We start from the raw sequence: 20,779 nt of genomic DNA on the forward strand, positions 1-20,779 counted from the left end.
CAACAAATTTGCTGGCACACTGGCCAGTGGTGGATGGGGGGGCAACAGGGTACTTTCCAGACAGACAGTGCTAGTAATCAGCAGTCAGAAAGGAAAAAGTGAAGCACATACTGCCCAGAGCTAAACTGAATCTTTATGCTACATACAATTTTCTATTAAGGGCCAGCAGATGGCGCTGTTCGATGTGTGCTCCATTGCTTCACACTGGTATTTGCTCTCTAAGCACATTTTATTATTATTATTATTGTTATTATCGGTTACTTGTAGAGCGCCAACAGATTCTGCAGCGCTATAAACAAATGCGGAGTACAACAAAACAATTATAGGGATCAAATGGGTAGAGGGCCCTGCCAAGAGTTGCACTGTTGTAGTCAGCTCTTAAAGTGACACTAAACCCAAAAATTTTCTTTCATGATTCAGATAGAGAATACAATTTTAAAGAACATTCCAATTTACTTCTATTATCTCATGTGTTTCATTCTTTAGATATCCTTTGTTGAAGAAATAGCAATGTACATGGGTGAGCCAATCACACGAGGCATCTATGTGCAGCCACCCATCAGCAGCTACTGAGCCTATCTAGATATGCTTTTCAGCAAAGAATATCAAGAGAATGATGCAAAATAGATAATAGAAGTAAATTAGTAAGCTGTTTAAAATTGTATGCTCTTTCTAAATCATGAAAATAAAAATTGGGTTTCATGTCCCTTTAAGAAGGTGGTCAACAAACAGCTGGACTCTTAGGCTTACATGCTAAGGGGGTTCAGGGGATATCAATGGAGGAGAGGAACTGGTATAAAGAAAGGTTAGCGTAGGTTGTATGCATCCCTGAACAGTAGAGTCTTTAGGGAGCACTTGAAGCTTTTAAAACTAGAAGAGAGTCTTCTGGAGCGAGGCAGAGAGTTCCACAAGATGGGAGCCAGTCTGTAGAAGTCCTGTAAACGGGAGTGTGATGAGGTAACAAGAGAGGAGGAGAGTAGGAGGTCATGAGTAGAGCGAAGGGGATGGGAGGGAGAGTATCTGGAGACAAGGTCTGAGATATAGGGGGGAGCAGTGCAGTTGATGGCTTTGTATGTCAGAAGGAGAATTTTGTGTTTGATCCTAGAGGCAAGAGGAAGCCAGTGAAGGGATTGGCAGAGCGGTGCAGCAGATGAAGAGCGACATGTAAGGAAGATGAGTCTGGCAGAGGCATTCATTATTGATTGTAAAGGAGCTAGGTGGCAGGTGGGGAGACCAGAGAGGACAGAGTTGCAGTAATCGAGGTGGGAGAGAATGAGAGAGTGGATTAAATTCTTAGTTGTGTCTTGTGTAAGGAAGTGTCTAATTTTAGAGATGTTTTTAAGGTGGAAGCGGCAGGCTTTAGCCAATGACTGAATGTGAGGAATGAAAGAAAAATCTGAGTCAAATGTGACCCAGAGACAACGGGCATGCGGGGTAGGGGTAATGATGGAGTTGTCGACAGTTATAGAGAGATTAGGGGTGGAGAGTTTAGAAGAAGGGGGGAAAATAAGGAGTTCAGTTTTGGAGAGATTTAGCTTGAGGTAGTGAGAGGACATCCAGCTGGAGATGTGAGAAAGACAGTTAGTGACATGGGTTAGCAAGGAAGGAGAAAGGTCTGGTGCAGAGAAGTAGATTTGGGTGTCATCGGCATACAAATGATATTGTAAACCGTGGGACTTTATTAGGGAACCTAGTGATGACGTGTAGATTGAGAAGAGAAGGGGACTGAGGACAGAGCCTTGCGGTACTCAGACAGAAAGTGGTGACGGGGCAGAGGAGGCCCCAGAGAAGGCTACACTAAAGGTACGGTTTGACAGGTAGGAAGAGAGTCACGAGAGGGCTGTGTCACACATGCCGAAGGATTAGAGGGTTTGGAGCAAAAGAGTGTGGTCAACAGTGTCAAAGGCTGCGGACAGATAAAGGAGGATAAGCAGAGAGAAGTGGCCTTTTGATTTTGCTGTAAGTAGGTCGTTGGTAACCTTAACAATTGTTGTCTCTGTAGAGTGATGGGGACGAAATCCAGATTGCAATGGGTCAAGGAGGGAGCTTATTGTAAGGAAATGGGATAGGCGTGCATAAGCTAGTTTTTCGAGAAGCTTTGATGCAAGAGGGAGGAGGGAAATAGGGGTGAAAGAATGCAATTATGTTGAGAGCTGATTTCATTTCTGATGGAGTCGATTTTGTTATTGAAGTGGTTGGCAAAGTCTTGAGCTGACAGAGAAGTTGTATTAGGAGGTGGGGGAGGGCGGAGAAGAGTATTGAAAGTGGAGAACAAACGTTTTGGGTTTGAAGAAAGATTAGAGATAAGAGTAGAGTATTGTTGCTTATGGAAATTTAGGGCAGAGTAGTAGGAGTTCAAGATAAATTTGTAATGTTGAAAATCAGCTGAACTCCTAGATTTTCTCCAGTGCTGCTCAGCAGTACGGGAACATCTGCATAGGTATCGTGTCAGAGGAGTATGCCAGGGCGGAGGATGAGTGTTTGATTTCCGAGCTATGGTAAGAGGGGTGAGATTGTCAAGGACGGATGTAAGGGTGGAATTATAGTGGCAGATAGATTGGTCAGGGCAGGAAAAGGAGGAGAAGGATGAGAGGAGAGGTTTGAGGGAATTAGAAAGCTGTTGTTGATCTAATGACATAATGCTTCTGTGAAGTTTGGTGTGAGGAGCAGAAGGAGGGAGAGTTGTAGGGAGGGATGATATGTTGCAAGTAAGGAGATGGTGGTCAGAAAGAGGAAAGGGGGAGTTTGAAGTTTGAGATGGTGCATCGATAGCTAAAGATCAGGTCAAGGGAGTGACCATCTTTGTGAGTGGGAGAATCAGTACATTGTGACAAACCGAAAGAGGAAGTGAGTTGCAGAAGTTGTTTTGCAGAGGAGGCAGTGGGATTGTCCAGAGGGATGTTGAAGTCACCAAGAATGAGGGAAGGGATGTCTGAGGAAAGGAAATAATGTAGCCAGGCAGCCAAGTGATCTAGAAATTGAGTTGAGGAGCCAGGAGGACGGTATATGACTGCAACACGTATAGAAAGAGGATAGAATAAGCGAATCATGTGGGTTTCAATTGAGGAAAATGTGAGGGAAGAGATGTATTTGTTGAAAGGTGCAACGAGAGGAAAGTAAAATACCTACACCACCTCCTTGTCTATTACCAGACCTAGGAGTGTGGCTGAAGTGGAGACCCCCATGTGACAGAGCAGCAGTGGATGCTGTGTCTAGGGGAGAAAGCCAGGTTTCTGTTAGGGCCAGAAGGTTGAGGGAGTGGGAGATAAAGAGGTCATGTATATGTCAGGGTGCCAGGAATCAGACAGAGACGAAAAGTACAAAAATAATCACACCTTTATTAATAGCAAAAAATAATAAAAAGTCCACAAGTCAAATAACAAGCCAGGAGTCAAAACCAGAGCTGGTAGTCAGACGAGCCGAGTCAAGAGCCAAAGCGAATAGTCAGACAAGCCGGAATCAGGAACAAGGAAAACAGCAGAGTCAGGAACAAGCCAGGGATCAGGAACCAGGAAGGACGTCAGGCAGCCAGGTAATACACAGAAACTCTCACAAACAGGTCTGAGACAACGCAAAGGCAAAGCATACTGAACAGAGGCCCTTTAAATAATAAGTGATGACATGCCAATTCTGAGACTGCATCCTGTCTCACATGGATGATGCACACCAGTCTGGCCATAAATGGAAGTGTAGGAAATGAGCAGCATCCCCCACAATGCACCATAGTCAGGAAGAGAGGTGAGTAAAATGGCTGCCAGCAGCACATGGCAAACACAACAGGGAAAAAACCCTGACAGTACCCTCCCCTCAATGACCCCTCCCCCGCAGGAGGACAAAAGTCTTATTGGGGAAACGGGCATGGAAGGCATGGAGGAGGGCGGAAGCATGAACATCCTCCGGACCGTAGCCCTTCCAGTCAACCAAATACTGTACTCGGCCCCTGGACATACGAGAGTCAATAATGCTGCTGACCTCATACTCCTCATGGTTGTCAACAAAGATAAGACGGGGACGAGGCAACACAGTGGTAAACCGATTACAAACCAATGGTTTCAAGAGGGAGACATGAAAAACATTGGCGATGCGCATAGCAGGGGGAGCCAATTTATTGGAAGGCACAAGAAGGTTCAAGTTGCGGGAGGACAGCCAAACTCTCTCACCAACCTGGTTAGAAGGTGCGGGCAGACGCCTACGATCAGCGTGAAACTTTTGGCACTGCATAGAACGATGAAGGCAATCCTGAATCTGCACCCACGTGGAACGGAGTTGCCGGAGAAGCTCCTCCAAAGCCGGAATACCCTGAGACATGAATGGCAACAAGGATGGTTGAAATCCATAATTCGCCATGCACGGGGATAACTTGGAAGAAGCATTAATAGCACTATTACAAGCAAACTCTGCCCAAGGTAACAGTTCAGACCAATTATTGTGGTGATCTGAGACATAGCAATGGAGGAACTGTTCCAGAGCTTGATTAGACCGTTCCGCAGCCTCATTGGATTGAGGGTGATATGCAGAGGAGAAGGAAAGTTGGATCCCCATTTGAGCACAAAAGGAACGCCAAAATCTGGAGACAAACTGGCTACCCCGGTCTGACACTATCTCCTTGGGTAACCCATGTAAACGGAAGACCTCCTGGGCAAAAATTGAAACAAGCTCCTGAGCTGTAGGCAGCTTCATCAAGGGAAAGCAATGTGACATTTTAGAAAAACGGTCAACCACCATAAGGATAACAGTATTGCCATTGGAAACAGGGAGCTCGACAATGAAGTCCATGGAAAGATGTGTCCAAGGATGCTCACCATTAGCAATAGGTTGATGAAGACCCACAGGAAGACGTTGAGGAGTCTTATTCTGTGCACAAACTGAGCAGGAGGCAACATACACAGCAACATCAGAACAAAGACCTGGCCACCCGAATTGTCGAGTGACAGACCAAATCATTTGGTTCTTGCCTGGGTGACCTGCGGCTTTAGGATAGTGGTAAGTGTGCAAAAGTTTAGTTTGAAGATTCTCAGGAACAAAACACTTACCACTAGGTTTCTGAGGAGGTGCATTGGTTTGTGCAGCCAGGATTCTCCCAAGGGAGAAGTCAAATTAGTACGTATGGTAGCCAAAATATGGTCAGGAGGTATAACAGGAGTAGGTACAGACTCCTCCTTGGACAGAGGCGAAAATTGTCGAGAGAGGGCATCAGCCCTAACATTCTTACTACCAGGCAGGTAGGAGACCACATAATTAAACCGAGACAAAAATAGCGCCCATCTGGCCTGTCGGGGTGACAAACGTTTTGCTTCAGATAGATAAGTTAAATTCTTGTGGTCAGTAAGAATAAGCACTGGCATGCTAGTACCCTCGAGAAGATGCCTCCATTCCTTGAGTGCCAAAATAATGGCCAGTAATTCCCTGTCGCTAATTTCATAATTGCACTCCGCTGGAGACAATTTCTTAGAGAAGAAACCACACAGATGCAAGGAACCGTCAGGCATAGGACGTTGAGACAAGAGGGCACCTACTCCAGTCTCAGACGAGATAACATAACCTAGGAAGGTTGAGTCTGATAGAACTCACATTTCTCGAGTTTACAAAACAGGCCGTTCTGAAGAACCCGTGTAACATCAGAACCATGAGCCTCAAGTGTGGGTAAGTGTATGAGGATGTTGTCTAAGTACACCACAACACACTGCTGCAACATATCTCGTAGGACATCATTAATAAATTCCTGAAAAACAGCAGGAGCATTGCATAGGCTGTTTTCCTTTCGTGTCCCTCGTTAATCCTAACGAGATTGTACGTTCCTCTCAAATCAAGTTTAGTAAAGACCGTAGCTCCCTTGAGGCGGTCAAAGAGTTCCGTAATGAGCGGAATAGGGTAAGCATTCTTAATGGTAAGATGATTAAGACCCCTATAATCGATACATGGTCTTAACTCGCCACCCTTTTTCTTCACAAAGAAGAAGCCAGCCACTGTAGGAGAGCAGGATTTGTGGATGATCCCCCGCGACAGAGCATCGGCAACATACTCCTCCATTGCACAATTCTCTGCAACAGACAGAGGGTACACCCGGCCCTGAGGAGGAATGGCTCTGGGTTGCAGGTCTATGGCACAATCGTAAGACCGGTGAGGAGGCAACGTACCGGCACGCACCTTGTCAAACATGTCTAGGAACTCTCGGTACTCCTCTGGCAATTGAGATACCAAAGAAGTGCACAAGACTTTAACTGGTTTCCGGAGACAAGTGGAAATACATTGAGGGGACCACGACAAAATTTCAGACCTGCGCCAGTCGAGACTGGTATTGTGCTTTTGGAGCCAGGGATAACCCAGAACAACTGGAAAATGCAGAGAGTTTATCACCTGGAACTGGAGGGTTTGAAAATGGAGAGTCCCAACAGCCATGGACAACGGAGCAGTTTCGTGAGTAATGAGTGCGGGCTGAAGGGGCCTGCCATCAATGGCCTCAATAGAAAGCGGAATGGACCGAGGCAAAACAGGAATGGAGTGCTTTGATACAAAAGCACTGTCAATGAAATAGTCCGCAGCACCGGAGTCAACAAGAGCCTGAGTGACTATGGAGGAGTCCACCCAGGAAAGGACAACCATGACCAAAGGTTTCTCCTTAAGCGGTTCCAGGGACGAGGATAAACCACCCAAGGTCTGCCCCGACAGGACCTTAGGTGTGAGTGTTTCCCGGCCGTGTAGGACAAGACTTCAAAAGGTGGCCCTGTAACCCACAATAGAGGCAGAGCCCCTCCCTCCTCCTAAATGCCCTCTCTGCTGTGGAGAGACGCGTGAATCCCAACTGCATCGGCTCAGCAGTACCTGGTGACTCGGAACCAGGAGGCATGGGAGGAGAGGGAGGCATGGGTGGGAACGAACATGTAGGAGACAATGGAACAGGAGGCTTCCGCAAGCGCTCCTTGAAAGAGGGCCTCTCTCTGAGTCTGATGTCAATTAGGATAAAAAAAGACACCTCTGGTAAATCTCTTGCAGCAACTTCATCTTTAATCGCATCAGAGAGCCCATGAAAAAAGGCGGCAACAAGGGCTTAATTGTTCCAACCTACCTCTGCGGCAAGCGTACGGAACTCAATAGCATACTGAGCAACAGATCTTGTACCTTCCTGAATGGACATGAGTCGTTTAGCAGCAGAGGAGGAGCGAGCCGGAACATCAAATACCCTTCGAAAGGAGGCCTCAAATTAAGGGTAATTTGAAATCACAGGTTTATTAGTCTCCCACAAGGGATTAGCCCAGGCAAGAGCTGTGTCAGAGAGTAACGAGATGAGAAATCCCACCTTAGCTCTGTCAGAGGGAAACGCCTGAGGTAACATTTCAAAGTAAATGCCCACCTGGTTCAAAAACCCTCTGCACTGAATAGGATCGCCTCCATATAGCTGAGGTAGAGGTGCAGAACCGGACATGCTCCTGGTAGGCATAGGTGCAGCAGCGGAAACAGGAGCAGCCATAACTTGCGAGACACTTTGGTCCAAATGTGCAGTGTGAGTCAACAGGGTTTGCAGGGCTAGTGCAAGTTGATCCAAGCGGTGATCCTGTACATCCATCCTGGAAATGATGGCAGGTAAAGGTGGATAATTAGCAGCATCAGGATTCATGGCCTTTGCGTAATGTCAGGGTGCCAGGAATCAGACTGAGATGAGAAGTGCAAAAATAATCACACCTTTATTAATAGCAAAAAATAATAAAAAGTCCGCAAGTCAAATAATAAGCCAGGAGTCAAAACCAGAGCTGATAGTCAGACGAGCCGAGTCAGGCACCAAAGCGAATAGTCAGACGAGCCGGAATCAGGAACAAGGAAAACAGCAGAGTCAGGAACAAGCCAGGGATCAAGAACCAGGAAGGACGTCAGGCAGCCAGGTAATACACAGGAACTCTCACAAACAGGTCTGAGACAACGCAAAGGCAAAGCATACTGAACAGAGGCCCTTTAAATAATAAGTGATGACATCCCAATTCTGAGACTGCATCCTGTCTCACATGGATGATGCACACCAGTCTGGCCATAAAAGGAAGTGTAGGAAATTAGCAGCATCCCCCACAATGCACCATAGTCAGGAAGAGAGGTGAGTAAAATGGCTGCCAGCAGCACATGGCAAACACAACAGGGAAAAAACCCTGACAGTATAGAAGTGAGTTTGTTGCAAACTGAGCGAGAGTTCCAATGAATGGATGGGATTCTACTGCCAATCAATCAGCTAGATTACGAGTTTTGCATTATGACTCAAATAGCATCGTTATGGCCCATAACGCTTCATTTTCCCTAACGCTGCTATTACGAGTCTTGTCGGTTTAGGTGTACCGCACACCTTTTAGCCAGTCACGCAACGTCAGTACCGCACTTTTAAAAAAGTTTTACGAGTTTGCCTGGGAGGCCAAAAAGTGAGCGGTATACCCTATAACCACAAGATCCGTACCGCCATCTAAAGTCAGTAGTTATGAGTTTTACGTTACAAAGTTGAACCATAAAACTCATAACTAAAGTGTTAAAAAGTACACTAACACCCATAAACTACCTATTAACCCCTAAACCGAGGCCCTCCCACTTCCCAAACACTATATTAAAGTTATTATCCACTAATCTGCCGCTCTGGACATCGCCGCCACTATTAAAATATATTAACCCCTATTCCGCCACTCCCCAACATCGTCACCACCATAATAAACCTATTAACCCCTAATACGCCGCCCTCCAGCATCGCAAACACTATTTAAATATAATTAACCCATAATCTGCCGTCCGACTACACCGCCACTATAATAAACCTATTAACCCCTAAACCGCAAGCCCCCCACAATGAAATATACTTAAACTAGTCCTAAAGTCCGTTCACACGGGCCATTTTTTGCAGTACAGCAGTCCCACCCCTTGCTCTCTCCCCCTCTCTTTTGTGCTCTCTCCCCCTCTCTTTTGCGCTCTCTCCCCCTCTGTTTTGCACTCTCTTTCACTCCACCTCTCTTTTGCTCTCTCTCTCCCCCCTCTCTTTTGCTCTCTATCTCCCCCTCTCTTTTGCACTCTCTCCCCCTCTCTTTTGTGCTCTCTCCCCCTCTATTTTGCACTCTCTCCCCTTCTCTTTTGCGCTCTCTCCCCATCTCTTTTGCGCTCTCTCCCCCTCTCTTTTGCGCTCTCTCTCACTCCACCTCTCTTTTGCTCTCTTTCTCCCCCCTCTCTTTTGCGCTCTCTCTCCCCTCTCTTTTACGCTCTCTCTCCCCCCTTTTACGCTCTCTCCCCCCTCTTTTATGTGCTCTCTCTCCCCCTCTCTTTTGCACTCTCTCTCTTCTACTCTCTTTTGCGCTCTCTCTCCCCCTCTTTTGCGCTCGCTCTCTCCCCCCTCACTTTTGCTCTGTCTCTCTCTCCTTTTTCTTTTGCTCTCTCCCCCCTCTCTTTTGCTCTCTCTCTCCCCCTCTTTCCCTCCCCTGTCTTTTGCTCTGTCTCTCTCCCCTCTCGTTTGCTCTCTCTCCCCCTCTCTTTTGCTCTCTCTCTCCCCCCTCTCTTTTGCTCTCTCTCTCTCCCCCCTCTCCCCCCTCTCTTTTGCTCTCTATTCCCCTCTCTTTTGCTCTCTCTCCCCCTCTCTTTTGCTCTCTCTCCCCCTCTCTATTGCTCTCTCTCCCCCCTCTCTTTTGCTCTCTCTCCCCCTCTCTTTTGCTCTCTCTCTCTCTTCCCTCTATTCTGCTTTTTCCCCTCTTTTTTTGCTCTTTCCCATCTATTTTGCTCTCTCCCCCCCTCTCTTCTGCACTCCCCCTCTCTTTAGCTCTTTCCTATCTCTTTTTGACCTTCCCCCTCTCTTTCTATTTCTCTTCCCTCTCTGTCGTGCCCACAGCACCCGACCACGCCCCCGCCATGCCTGAACACGCCCCCTCATGGCCGGCCATGCCCACGCTCTTGCTCGGCCACGCCCACGCTCCCGTCCGGCTACGCCCACTTTTCCTGCAAACAGCATGGATTGTCAGGTAAGACCAGGTGTGTTTGTCCTCGTGCTGTCTCTACTGCACATGACAGCTTCGGACAAACACACTTGGCCTTTTATATAATAGGATAAACTATTACCCCTAAACCGAAAGTCCCCCACAACGAAATATACTAAAATAAACTATTAACCCCTAAACCTAACGCCCCCCTAACTTTATATTAAAATTACAATTTCCCTATCTTAAATTAAATTAAAACTTACCTGTCAAATTAAATAAATTAATTTTAAACTAACAATTAAACTAAGATAATTATTAAACTACAATTTAACTAACTACCAATTAAATTAAACTAAATTACACCTTAAAAAATCCTAACACTACAAAAAAAACTAAAACAACTAAATTACAAAAAAACAACAACACTAAATTAAGAAAAATAAGAAACAAATTAACAAAAATAAAAAAGAATTACACCTAATCTTATAGCTCTGTCAAAATAAAAAAAGCCCCCCAAAAATAAAAAAAACCCTAGTCTACAATAAACTGCCAATGGTCATTGCTCCAAAGATATCAGCTCTTTTACCTGTAAGAAAAATACAAACACCCGACCCAACAGTAAAACCCACCACCCCCACAACCAGCCCCCCCAAATAAAATAACTATCTAAAAAAAACTAAGCTCCCCATTGCCATGAAAAGGGCATTTGTATGGGCCTTGCTCTTAAAAGGTCATTTAGCTCTTTTACATGCCCAGACCCTAAACTAAAAATAAAACAAACCCAAATCCCACCCAAAAAAACAAGAGCTGCTAAAATCCTATTGGCTGTTCCAATCAGCCAATAGGATTTTAACAGCTCTAATCCTATTGGCTGACTGAAATCTTTCAGCCAATAGGAATGCAAGGGACGCATCTTGGATGACGTCACTTGCATTGAAGTTTCAGTTTACGGCAGCGACCGTATGAGGAGGATGCTCTGCGCAGGATGTCTTCGGGATGGACCTGCTCCGCGCCGGATGGATGAAGATAGAAGATGCCGCCTGGATGAGGACTTTGCCGGCTTGATGAAAATGGAAGAGGCCGCCTGGATGAAGACTTCTTGCCACATGGATGAGGACTTCGCCGGCTATATGAATCCTTCAAGCGGGACTTCAAGAACTGTAAGTGGATTGTATGGGCAATGCCCATACAAATGCCCTTTTCAGGGCAATGGGGAGCTTAGTTTTTTTTAGATAGTTATTTTATTTGGTGGGGTTGGTTGTGGGGGTGGTGATTTGTACTGTTGGGGAGGGGTGTTTGTATTTTTTTAACAGGTAAAAGAGCTGTTATCGTTGGGGCAATGCCCCACAAAAGGGCCTTTTAGGGGCCATTGGAAGTTTATTGTAGGCTAGGGTTTTTTTATTTTGGGGGGGCTTTTTTATTTTGATAGGGCTATTAGATTAGGTGTAATTCTTTTTTATTTTTGATCATTTGTTTCTTATTTTTTGTAATTTAGTGTTTGTTTTTTTATGTAATGTTAGGTTTTAGTGTAAGGCAGGTTAGGTTTTATTTCACAGGTAAGTTTTTATTTATTTTAACTAGGTAGTTAGTAAATAGTTAATAACTATTTACTAACTAGTCTACCTAGTTAAAATAAATACAAACTTACCTGTGAAATAAAAATAAAACCTAAGCTAGCTACAATATAACTATTAGTTATATTGTAGCTATCTTAGATTTTATTTTACAGGTAAGTTTGTATTTAGTTTGAAATAGTTATTATTTAGTTAATAATTGTAACTTTAGTTTAGCTATATTTTAATTATGTTAGGGGGTGTTAGGCTTAGGGTTACGTTAGGGTTAGGGTTAGGGTTAGGTTTAGAAGTTAATGGATTTATTAAGTGGTAGTGATGTGGGAGGCCAGAGGTTTAGGGGTTAATAACTTTAGAATAGTGGCAGCGACATCGGGAGCAGCAGCTAAGGGGTTAATAGTTTTATGTAGGTGGCGGCGATGTTGGGGTGGCAGATTAGGGGTTAATAACTGTATGTAGGTGGCGGCGATATCGGGGGCAGCAGATTAGGGGTTAATAACTGTATGCGGGTGGCGGCGATATCAGGAGTGGCAAATTAGGGGTTAATAACTGTATGTTGGTGGCGGTGATGTTGGGGGCAGCAGATTAGGGGTTAATAACTGTATGTAGGTGGCGGTGATGACGGGGGCAGCAGATTATGGGTGTTTAGACTCGGGGTTTATGTTAGGGTGTTAGGTTTAAACGTAACTTTTTCTTTCCCCATAGACATCAATTGGGCTGCGTTACAGAGCTTTTCATTCCGCAATCGCAGGTGTTAAGCTTTTTGTTGCCGGCTCTCCCCATTGATTTTTAATGGAGAAATTGTGCACGAGCACGTCAAAGCAGCGATTGATTTTGGTGCGGTATGGAGCTCAACGCAACCATTTCACCCGCACAAGCCTGCTTTTTTAAAACTGGTAATAGCAGCACTATAGGGAGGTGAAATAACACCGCTTTTGTGATGGTCGTTAAAATCCCTATAACGCTCAAAACTCGTAATCTAGCTGAATGTTAGTGGAATTGGGAGTGCTGTGCTGTAGTGTGCAGGGTTAGGTAAATGAGGCTATCATTGGAATGGAAGCAGTGTAAATTCTTATGTGTGCATTTATGTTCATCTGTGTTTAATGTGTATATGCATGTGTGTTTGTATACATGTGTGTATATGTGTGTGTGTTTGTATATATGTGTATATGTGTGTGTATATGTCTGTGTGTTTATATATATATGTGTGTGTGTAAGTGCATGTGTAGGTGTTTGTATATATATATACATATGTGTGTGTGCTTGTATATATATATGTATGCATGTGTATTTATGTGTATGTATGTATATATGTGTGTATATGTGCATGTGTGTTTATGTGTGGGTGTTTGTCTTTTGTATATATGTGTGTGTGCATGTATGTTTATATGTGTTGTATGTGTATATGTGTTTATGCGTTTGTATTTGTGTATCTGTGCATGTGTGTGCGCATACATGTGTTTATATTTGTGTGTGTATGTATATGCATGTGTGTGTATGTTTGTGTATATGTGTGCGTTTGTGTTTATATGTCTGTAATTATGTATAAGTATGTGCATGTGTGTGTGTATATGAGATTGTGTTTATGTGTATGTATATATATGTCTGCAATTGTGTGTGTGTATATGAGTTTTTTGTATGTGTATGGATGTGTAATTGTATGTGTTTTTGTGTATATGTGCATGGGTGTGTATGTGCATATGTGTGTGTGTCTGTATATATATGTCTGTATGTGTATATGTGTGCTCATTTGTGCATATGTGCATGTATGTGTATTTGTGCATGCATGTGTGTATGTTTGTGTGTTCGAGTATATATGTATGTGTTTGTGTATATATGCGTGCATGTGTGTGCATTTGTATATTTGTACATGTGTGTGTATATATGCATCTGTGTGTATGTCTGTGTATATGTGCATGTTTTTGTGTTTATATGTCTGTAATTGTGCGTGTGCATGCGCATGTGTGTGTATATGAGACTGTGTTTATGTGTGTGTATGTATGTGTGTATATATATGTCTGCAATTGTGTGTGTGTATATGAGTTTGTGTATATGTATGGATGTGTATATGTGTGTGTGTATCTGTGTTTGTATATGTGTGTATGGGCATATGTGTGTGTTTGTGTATAAATATATATGTGTGTCTGTGTGAATGTGTCACACAAAAATCTGGCACATTGTCCCTCCCAATATTGGGCTCTGGATCCGTCCCTGCTCTGGGCTACCTAGCACACATTTTGGCACATTCCATCCCTTCATTGACTGACTCAAGGTCGCAACTCAGCTGACTCACACGCTTTACATATTAACCTTATATGTGAAAGGTGACAGCAGAAAACGTTCATGATTAGCACAACAGGAATAAAAAAAAGTGATAAAACCTGAGCAAATGAGTAATACTGACATCTTCAGAACTGGCATCCTTTTGTAACACAGGCAAGCTTTTATTAATATCATTAACCCATAACCCAATATGTTACTATGTATTTTATCTACTGGCTTAAACTCGCCAAATTCATAGCCCAGCCTTCTCCTTGGCTATTCATTTCACACCATCTGTCATTCCCTCCCCTCTGACCTGTAGACATGAGCTCCTTTGTGCCCTAAGACTACTTTAATCACCATACACAAACCAATCAAATCAATTTTGCTTGCACAAATCCTACTCTCACCTTTTTCTCAATCTGTTTCTTTTTCACAAGCTGCTGTACATAATTTTTCTAATTACAAGCTCTTCCACAGTCACTAAGTGTTCACAACCTCACCTACCTTCCACACACAGTAGCAACAGAATCATGAGAAGCCATTACACATCACCTTTTAGCCCTCACCTGCTTTCTCTCAAGTCCCCTGAAATCCCTGCTCACAACATAAATGTATCTCTATATATTATCTTCACTTTAGTTCAGAGATGGAGATTGCCAAGGACATAGTGTATAGATTGTTACTATACTCATATTGTACTCTCCAGTATATACAGGTATGTCCCATTCCTTCCCTTTTATTCCCCTCCTTAAAGGGACACTCAGGTTTTATTAAATTTTCATGATTCAGATACAGCATGTAATTTTAAACAACTTTCCAATTTACTTCCATTAAAAAAATGTGCACAGTCTTTTATATTTACACTTTTTTTGAGTCACCAGCTCCTACTGAGCATGTGCAAGAACTCGGACTATACGTATATGCATTTGTGATTGGCTGATTGCTATCACATGGTACAGGGGGAGTGGAAATATACATAACTTTGAAATGTGTTAGAAAAGAATCTATTACTCATTTGAAATTCAGAGTAAATGCTATTGTATTGTCTTGTTATCTTGCATTTGTTGATTATGCAAATCTGCTGTGTTTACTGGTCCTTTAATTATTACTTATATAAAGAAGTTTAGCTACTCCCCAAAAAACAAAATCAAAACTAGGAAGCACTCCAGTGTAGGGAGAAGCTTGCGTATTGTTTGGGTAACGGCAGCAATAAATGCAGGATGAGAGAGGAGGCTGATTGATGTAAGAAACAGGTATGGCACATAGAGGTTAGATAGTAGACAATCCTGAGTATCGGTTGAGTCCGGAGTAGAGGAATGGAATTCACGGTAAGGATAGATTCCAAATTCCCACTAAGACAGTGAACAGGGGCAAAGCACCTTTCAGCTTGCGATATTCAAACAATAAGTGTTAAGGAAGCTTGCCTAATATAGTTTATGGTCAGAGGCATAACTAGAAACCACAGGGCCCAGGTGCAAGAATCTAAGAAGGGTCGCCCCACCCCCCAAAAAAAGTTAATTTGATACATTTTTTTTTTTTTTTACATTTAACACAGAAAAAAAATGTGAATCAGATTACATGTCTGCAAAAGGAGGTACCCTGTGCCCACAGTCTGTGAGATGGTCTGACCCCCTATTACTGTATATAGTGACACTGTTTAACCCACCAGTACTGTATATAGTGAGTCAGTGACACAGTCAGTAATCTGCTGGTGAGATCGCTGGCCTGACCCTACCCGCCCCAGTACTTTATAGAGTGACCACAGTAGTCCCCCCCCCCCCGTACTGTATATAGTGGTACTGTATAGAGTGACACTGTTTACCCCCCGCCCCCGCCCCCATGCTGTAGTAACACGGTCTGTAATTTGCTGGTTCCACAAACATACACACACATACATGCATAAATACACACACAGTCACCTACATACATACACACACACACACACACACACACATAAACACCAATGGGTAAAACAGAAACACTAACCCCTGTAGTCAGAGACACTAGTGAAGCATCATGTCACGCTCACATGATATCAGTGCAGGCAGTGGCAGGTCAACGTTTTTTATTTAAGCTGGGCCTTAACCCTTGGGGGCACAGTCGCAATTGCGACGTCTGCACCTCCTGTAGTTTCGCCCCTGGTGATCATAATAGAAAAGGAGGAGCTAGGTCTTAAAGGTACAGTTTTTACATGACATTTGCTCACCCATGTGTTCAGTTAGAAACCAGTAGAGCATTGCTGCCCCTTCAACAAATGATACCAAGAGAATGAAGCCAATTTGATAATATAAGTAAACTGGAAAGTTGTTTAAAATGGTATGTTATACCTAAATCATGAAAGAAAATGTTTGGGTTTCATGTCCCTTTAAGCTAACAACGAGGACAGAGTTTATGAAATGGACCACAGAGAATATGAACAAGAAAGGTGGTTATCTGTTTCTGTCTTGATGGTTTCACCTTGTGAACACAAAGATCTAAATTCAATACAGCCACAGGACTTGTTCTGGGTCTTGATGATGGCCTCAATACTATGGAACTTCAAAATACAGCGAGTACCTGAAGATGGAGAAGATATATTAGGGACGTCATATGACAAATTTACAGTAGATAAAAAAACCTCACATTTCAGATTAAATTAGAACTAGTGACTATTTGTTTATAATGTGCAGTGTCGTCAGGAAGTTTTGCTTTACATTTAGATGGACCACAAGGCAAGACTTTTCCACCAACTGCTTTAACAAGGTTTACTTCATTTATATGAAAAAAACTTTGCATTAGAAGACCATAAAAAACTAAATAAATAGCCAGGCAAATACTGAACCAAAGAAACCAGTGGGCTGCTAAACCGATGGTGGCACTGCTCTGTCATTCACTACATATATAAATGCAAACCCTGTCGCAATCATCTGCAATATATCTCTAAAATTCACCCTTTCCATTCCAAAGACATCACCAAAATAGTAATTCACTCACTCATTTTGGCCTGGATTACGAGTGGAGCGAAATATCTCCTCATATATCAAGCTACACCACACCCTGTAGTTCTTAGGTGCAGGGCCCTCCTTTATCTGTATTAATTTGTTTTGTCTAAATGTGTTTATGTTTCTTTATTTTATGAGAAACTAGTGAAATTGCAAACCCAACACTACAGAATGTGGAGAAACTATAAAAATAAATAATGACAATAATAATATTCCAATAATAAAACCTAAGCCAGTATCTAGAAAGTCAGGTGTGTAATTGATTCCAACAAAAATATATTTAAACACAATTAAGTTTATTGTTAGTAAATGAATAGACCCATGTAGTAACCTCTAGCTATACACAGTATAGGATAAACATAATAAATGAAGTAAGGTTGGTGATTGTCTTCTTCAGAAGACCTACCATAAGGCCACCAATAATTTCAGTTCTAAAAACTTAAGTACTCAAATCCCCAGGGATACTGATAACACCTGAGTTTAACCTTTATGGAAGTTGGCACAGCCTTTCCTCTTATAATTAGTGAATACTTGGTCATGGGAATCAACAAAAAGACAGAAGGGAGAGCTTATGGAGTGGTGCTTATCCCTCAAATTTTCTTTGGATCTGTGACTGATTCAGTAAGTAATATGTAAATAGAAATGTAAAGCAAACAAATGTACTTAACAGTCATAAACAGACAGATATGAGGTTATTTATAGCTCTGTGATATTACTAAGCATTATTTTGTTAAGGATAAACCAAATATTTAAAATTAAAGTGAAGGTCAATTTTGATGAATTAGTAACCGGTTTTTAATAATCCTATTAAAAACAAGGGCACTTTAATTCATCAAAATTGACATTTCACTAGTTTTCTTCTAAAATTTACCTTTTAATCTTGACATCCGCTCCAGCGATTCCCCCGGCCGTCGGAAGCCTCTTCTTACGCCAGAAATGATGAATCCGGCTTCCTCCAATCACGGCTTTCCCCCCGGGGGATCATGGCCTGAGGCAACGCTGTGATTGGAGGAAGCCGGATTCATCATTTTGAACCCGCAAAGAGGGCTTGCGACTGGCGGAGGAAGCGCTGCAGCAGCTGTCAGGATTAAAAGGTAAGTTTTTGGAGAAAACTAGTGAAATGTCAATTTTGATGAATTAAAGTGCCCTTGTTTTTAATAGGATTATTAGAAACCAGGCACAAATTGATCAAAATTGACCTTCACTTTAAATCAAGCAGTGTAATTCTTACCTTGTTCTAACTGACATTCAAGTCCAATCTCAAATGTGGCAAAAACAGGAGAATGATCACTGGTGATAATATCATCCGTACAACCTATGAAGTGAGAAACCATTTAAATTCCCAATGCACAATACACACAAAAAAAGGCCTACAAATAAACATAAAAAGCACATACATATAGACAAACACAGATCCAGGACAGAGCCACAGAGCCAGGGACTGATGCAAAGAAGCGTGCATCAAATACTTGACAATGACTGCTAGAAGTCTTAAAACGTCACAAAATAATCTGTAAAAATTCCTCACATCTAAACCTCAATTTCCAAAAAATTATCATGAACTGGTTACGTTACTGGTAGGACAGTGTCATTTGCAGCTTCTATGCCTGTGAACCCACCGGCAAAACTGTAAATATATCATGAAAATGTGAAAGGGACATGGAAACCTTCAGGATTCATGTAGCACAAACAGTGTTAGATTACAAGTGGAGCACAAAATATTGCTTTTGCGAAAGCTAAATTTTCGCTCCACTTAGTAATACCAGCACACTAAAATGTTCGCTGGTATTACAAGTTAGGTGCACTGCGAATTCAAGACAGGGCATGAGAACCTAGCGCAGTGAAGGGGGTAAGTCACGCAGTGATGGGCAGCAAATATCAAACATGCATATGAATATATACATATATATTTATGTATTTATATGTGTATATACACATATTAACATTATATATATATATATATATATATATATATATATATATATATATATATATATATATATATATATAAAAAGCAAATACATTTATATTTATAGAGAAAACACAGTTCCCCATAGACCACAATGTAAAGGCACTTTTTAGTGCCTTTTTTTTCTAACACCCCACACCCTCCAACTTTAGTCCCTAAAAACAGCTTAGTGACTTTTTTTTTTATAAAAAGAGACCTCACATTTTATTTTGGGGACAATTGGGGGACATTTTTAAAATGATCTTATCATTATAATAATAGAATAGAAGTAAGTTTGATTTTTTTAATTTTGCATCTGGTATTTGAATCATGAAAAAACATTTTTTTATCTATATAATCCCATATATAGTTTATATTCCAGTCCAAAAGTGTTTGCCATATAAACACATAACTTTTAGTTTCAATCCATCAAAAAGGACAAGAAGGCTAAACTCCAAAAAGTGTGTTTGATTTTTGTTTTTATAAAAACAGCTACTTTACTCATACTGCACATTTATGCACTTATACAGAACACATATTTTTCTTACACAGTTTGAGTAATGGAAGTGTACAGTATGAGTAATAAGGGGGGGGGGTGAGAGAGTGATGAGATAGAGGAGTCAATTGGAGAGAAAAGAGTGTGAGCCAGTGAGGAAAGATAGTAAGTGAAACAAGGAGAGTAGGCAATCCAACATTCAAGAAAAACCTAAAGCTGTAATAAAAAACTAATTTATTGAAGGCAACTGCTGAGCGAGGGGCAGAGGAAAAGAAGCCAGAAGCTTCAGCATCAAGGTTTGACTACCATTGTTTTTAACTATTTGGTGGCTCTTATGTACCATCATGTTCAAAAGGTGTGTGTGTGGGGGGGGGGGTGTTAAAGGGACAGTCTACACCATCATTTTTATTGCTTAAAAAGATAGATAATCCCTATATTACCCATTTCCCAGTTTTGAATAACCCTTACAGTTATAGTAATATATGTTTACCTCTGTGATTACCTTGTATCTAAGCCTCTGCAGAATGCCCCCTTATCTCAGTGAGTTTGACAGACATGCAGTTTAGCCAATCAGTGCAGACTCCTAAATAACTCCACCGGAGTGAGCACAATGAGTATCTATATGACACACATGAACTAGTACTGTCTAACTATGAAAAACATTCAAAATGCTCTGAGCTAAGAGGCGGTTTTTCCACAGTTTAGAAATCAGTTTGAGCCTATCTAGGTTTAGCTTTTCAAAAATACCACCAAGGGAACAAAGCAAACTTAATGATAAAAGTAAATTGGAAAGTTGTTTACAATTGCTTGCCCTATCTGAATCATGAAAGTTTAATTTTGACTAGACTGTCGCTTTAAGAAACTCTACAATAAAGCAAAGTTTAATGTAACTTTAAGTAACTTCCAGAGGCCAGAAAATGTATGCTGGCCAACATTTTTGCCAAGGAGGATAGGTGAGAATTGGAGCTTATATCAACCCTAATGTCAAGTATAGAAGGGTCTCTCTCTAAGAACCCTGAGGAGGATAGTAGAATAAATTAAGCGGAAATACTGGCGCTGAAAGCAGGGTAGTACACAAATACAATATACGGGTAACCTAAAAGGGTCTACCTTAGCAGGAATACAATCGTTATAAAAGTGGTTATAGCCTAATATATATCTAAGAAAATATATTTAATAGTGTAAAATTACAATACAATCAAGATTTAAAAATCAGTGTTAATAAAATCAGTACAAACAGACTTAATAACTGGACGTCCAGCGTAAAAACCAGGGGTTAAAACAGTAATAATCTGGGGTTAAAACAGTATTAACCTGAAAGTGCACTATAGTGAACAAAAACACTCGTGACTAGATGATCATACTAATAGCATTGGATCAAGCTAATGGGCGAGTGAGGTACCTTGCGCTAATCTGTGGAGCACAGATTGAATATTGTTCGTCCTGTACCTCCTCCTGAGGTGGGTGTGTACTCCTAGCGTAGTTCACTTACATCACCCTTTCTGAAAATGTCCAGTTGATTTTGGGAGGAACAGAATGTAAACGATCTCTGGGGTAATAGCAATCCTTTAGATGATGGTAGATAGTAACTT

At 41.9% G+C, this 20,779-nt stretch overlaps 1 protein-coding gene across 1 annotated transcript in view; it reads right to left on the reverse strand.

The window, feature by feature from the left end:
- LOC128660194 (phosphatidylinositol 3,4,5-trisphosphate 5-phosphatase 2) overlaps positions 1-20,779 on the reverse strand; it is a 254,345-nt gene that overhangs the window by 85,749 nt on the left and 147,817 nt on the right. The window contains exons 15-16 of the mRNA XM_053713896.1: positions 17,975-18,058; positions 16,220-16,318 (exon numbers count right to left, since the gene is read on the reverse strand). Of these exons, the coding sequence (XP_053569871.1) occupies positions 16,220-16,318; positions 17,975-18,058 (183 nt within the window). The remainder of the gene's footprint in view (positions 1-16,219; positions 16,319-17,974; positions 18,059-20,779) is intronic.

The sequence above is a fragment of the Bombina bombina genome, chromosome 1 (assembly GCF_027579735.1).
Source record: "Bombina bombina isolate aBomBom1 chromosome 1, aBomBom1.pri, whole genome shotgun sequence".
Lineage (NCBI taxonomy): Eukaryota > Metazoa > Chordata > Amphibia > Anura > Bombinatoridae > Bombina > Bombina bombina.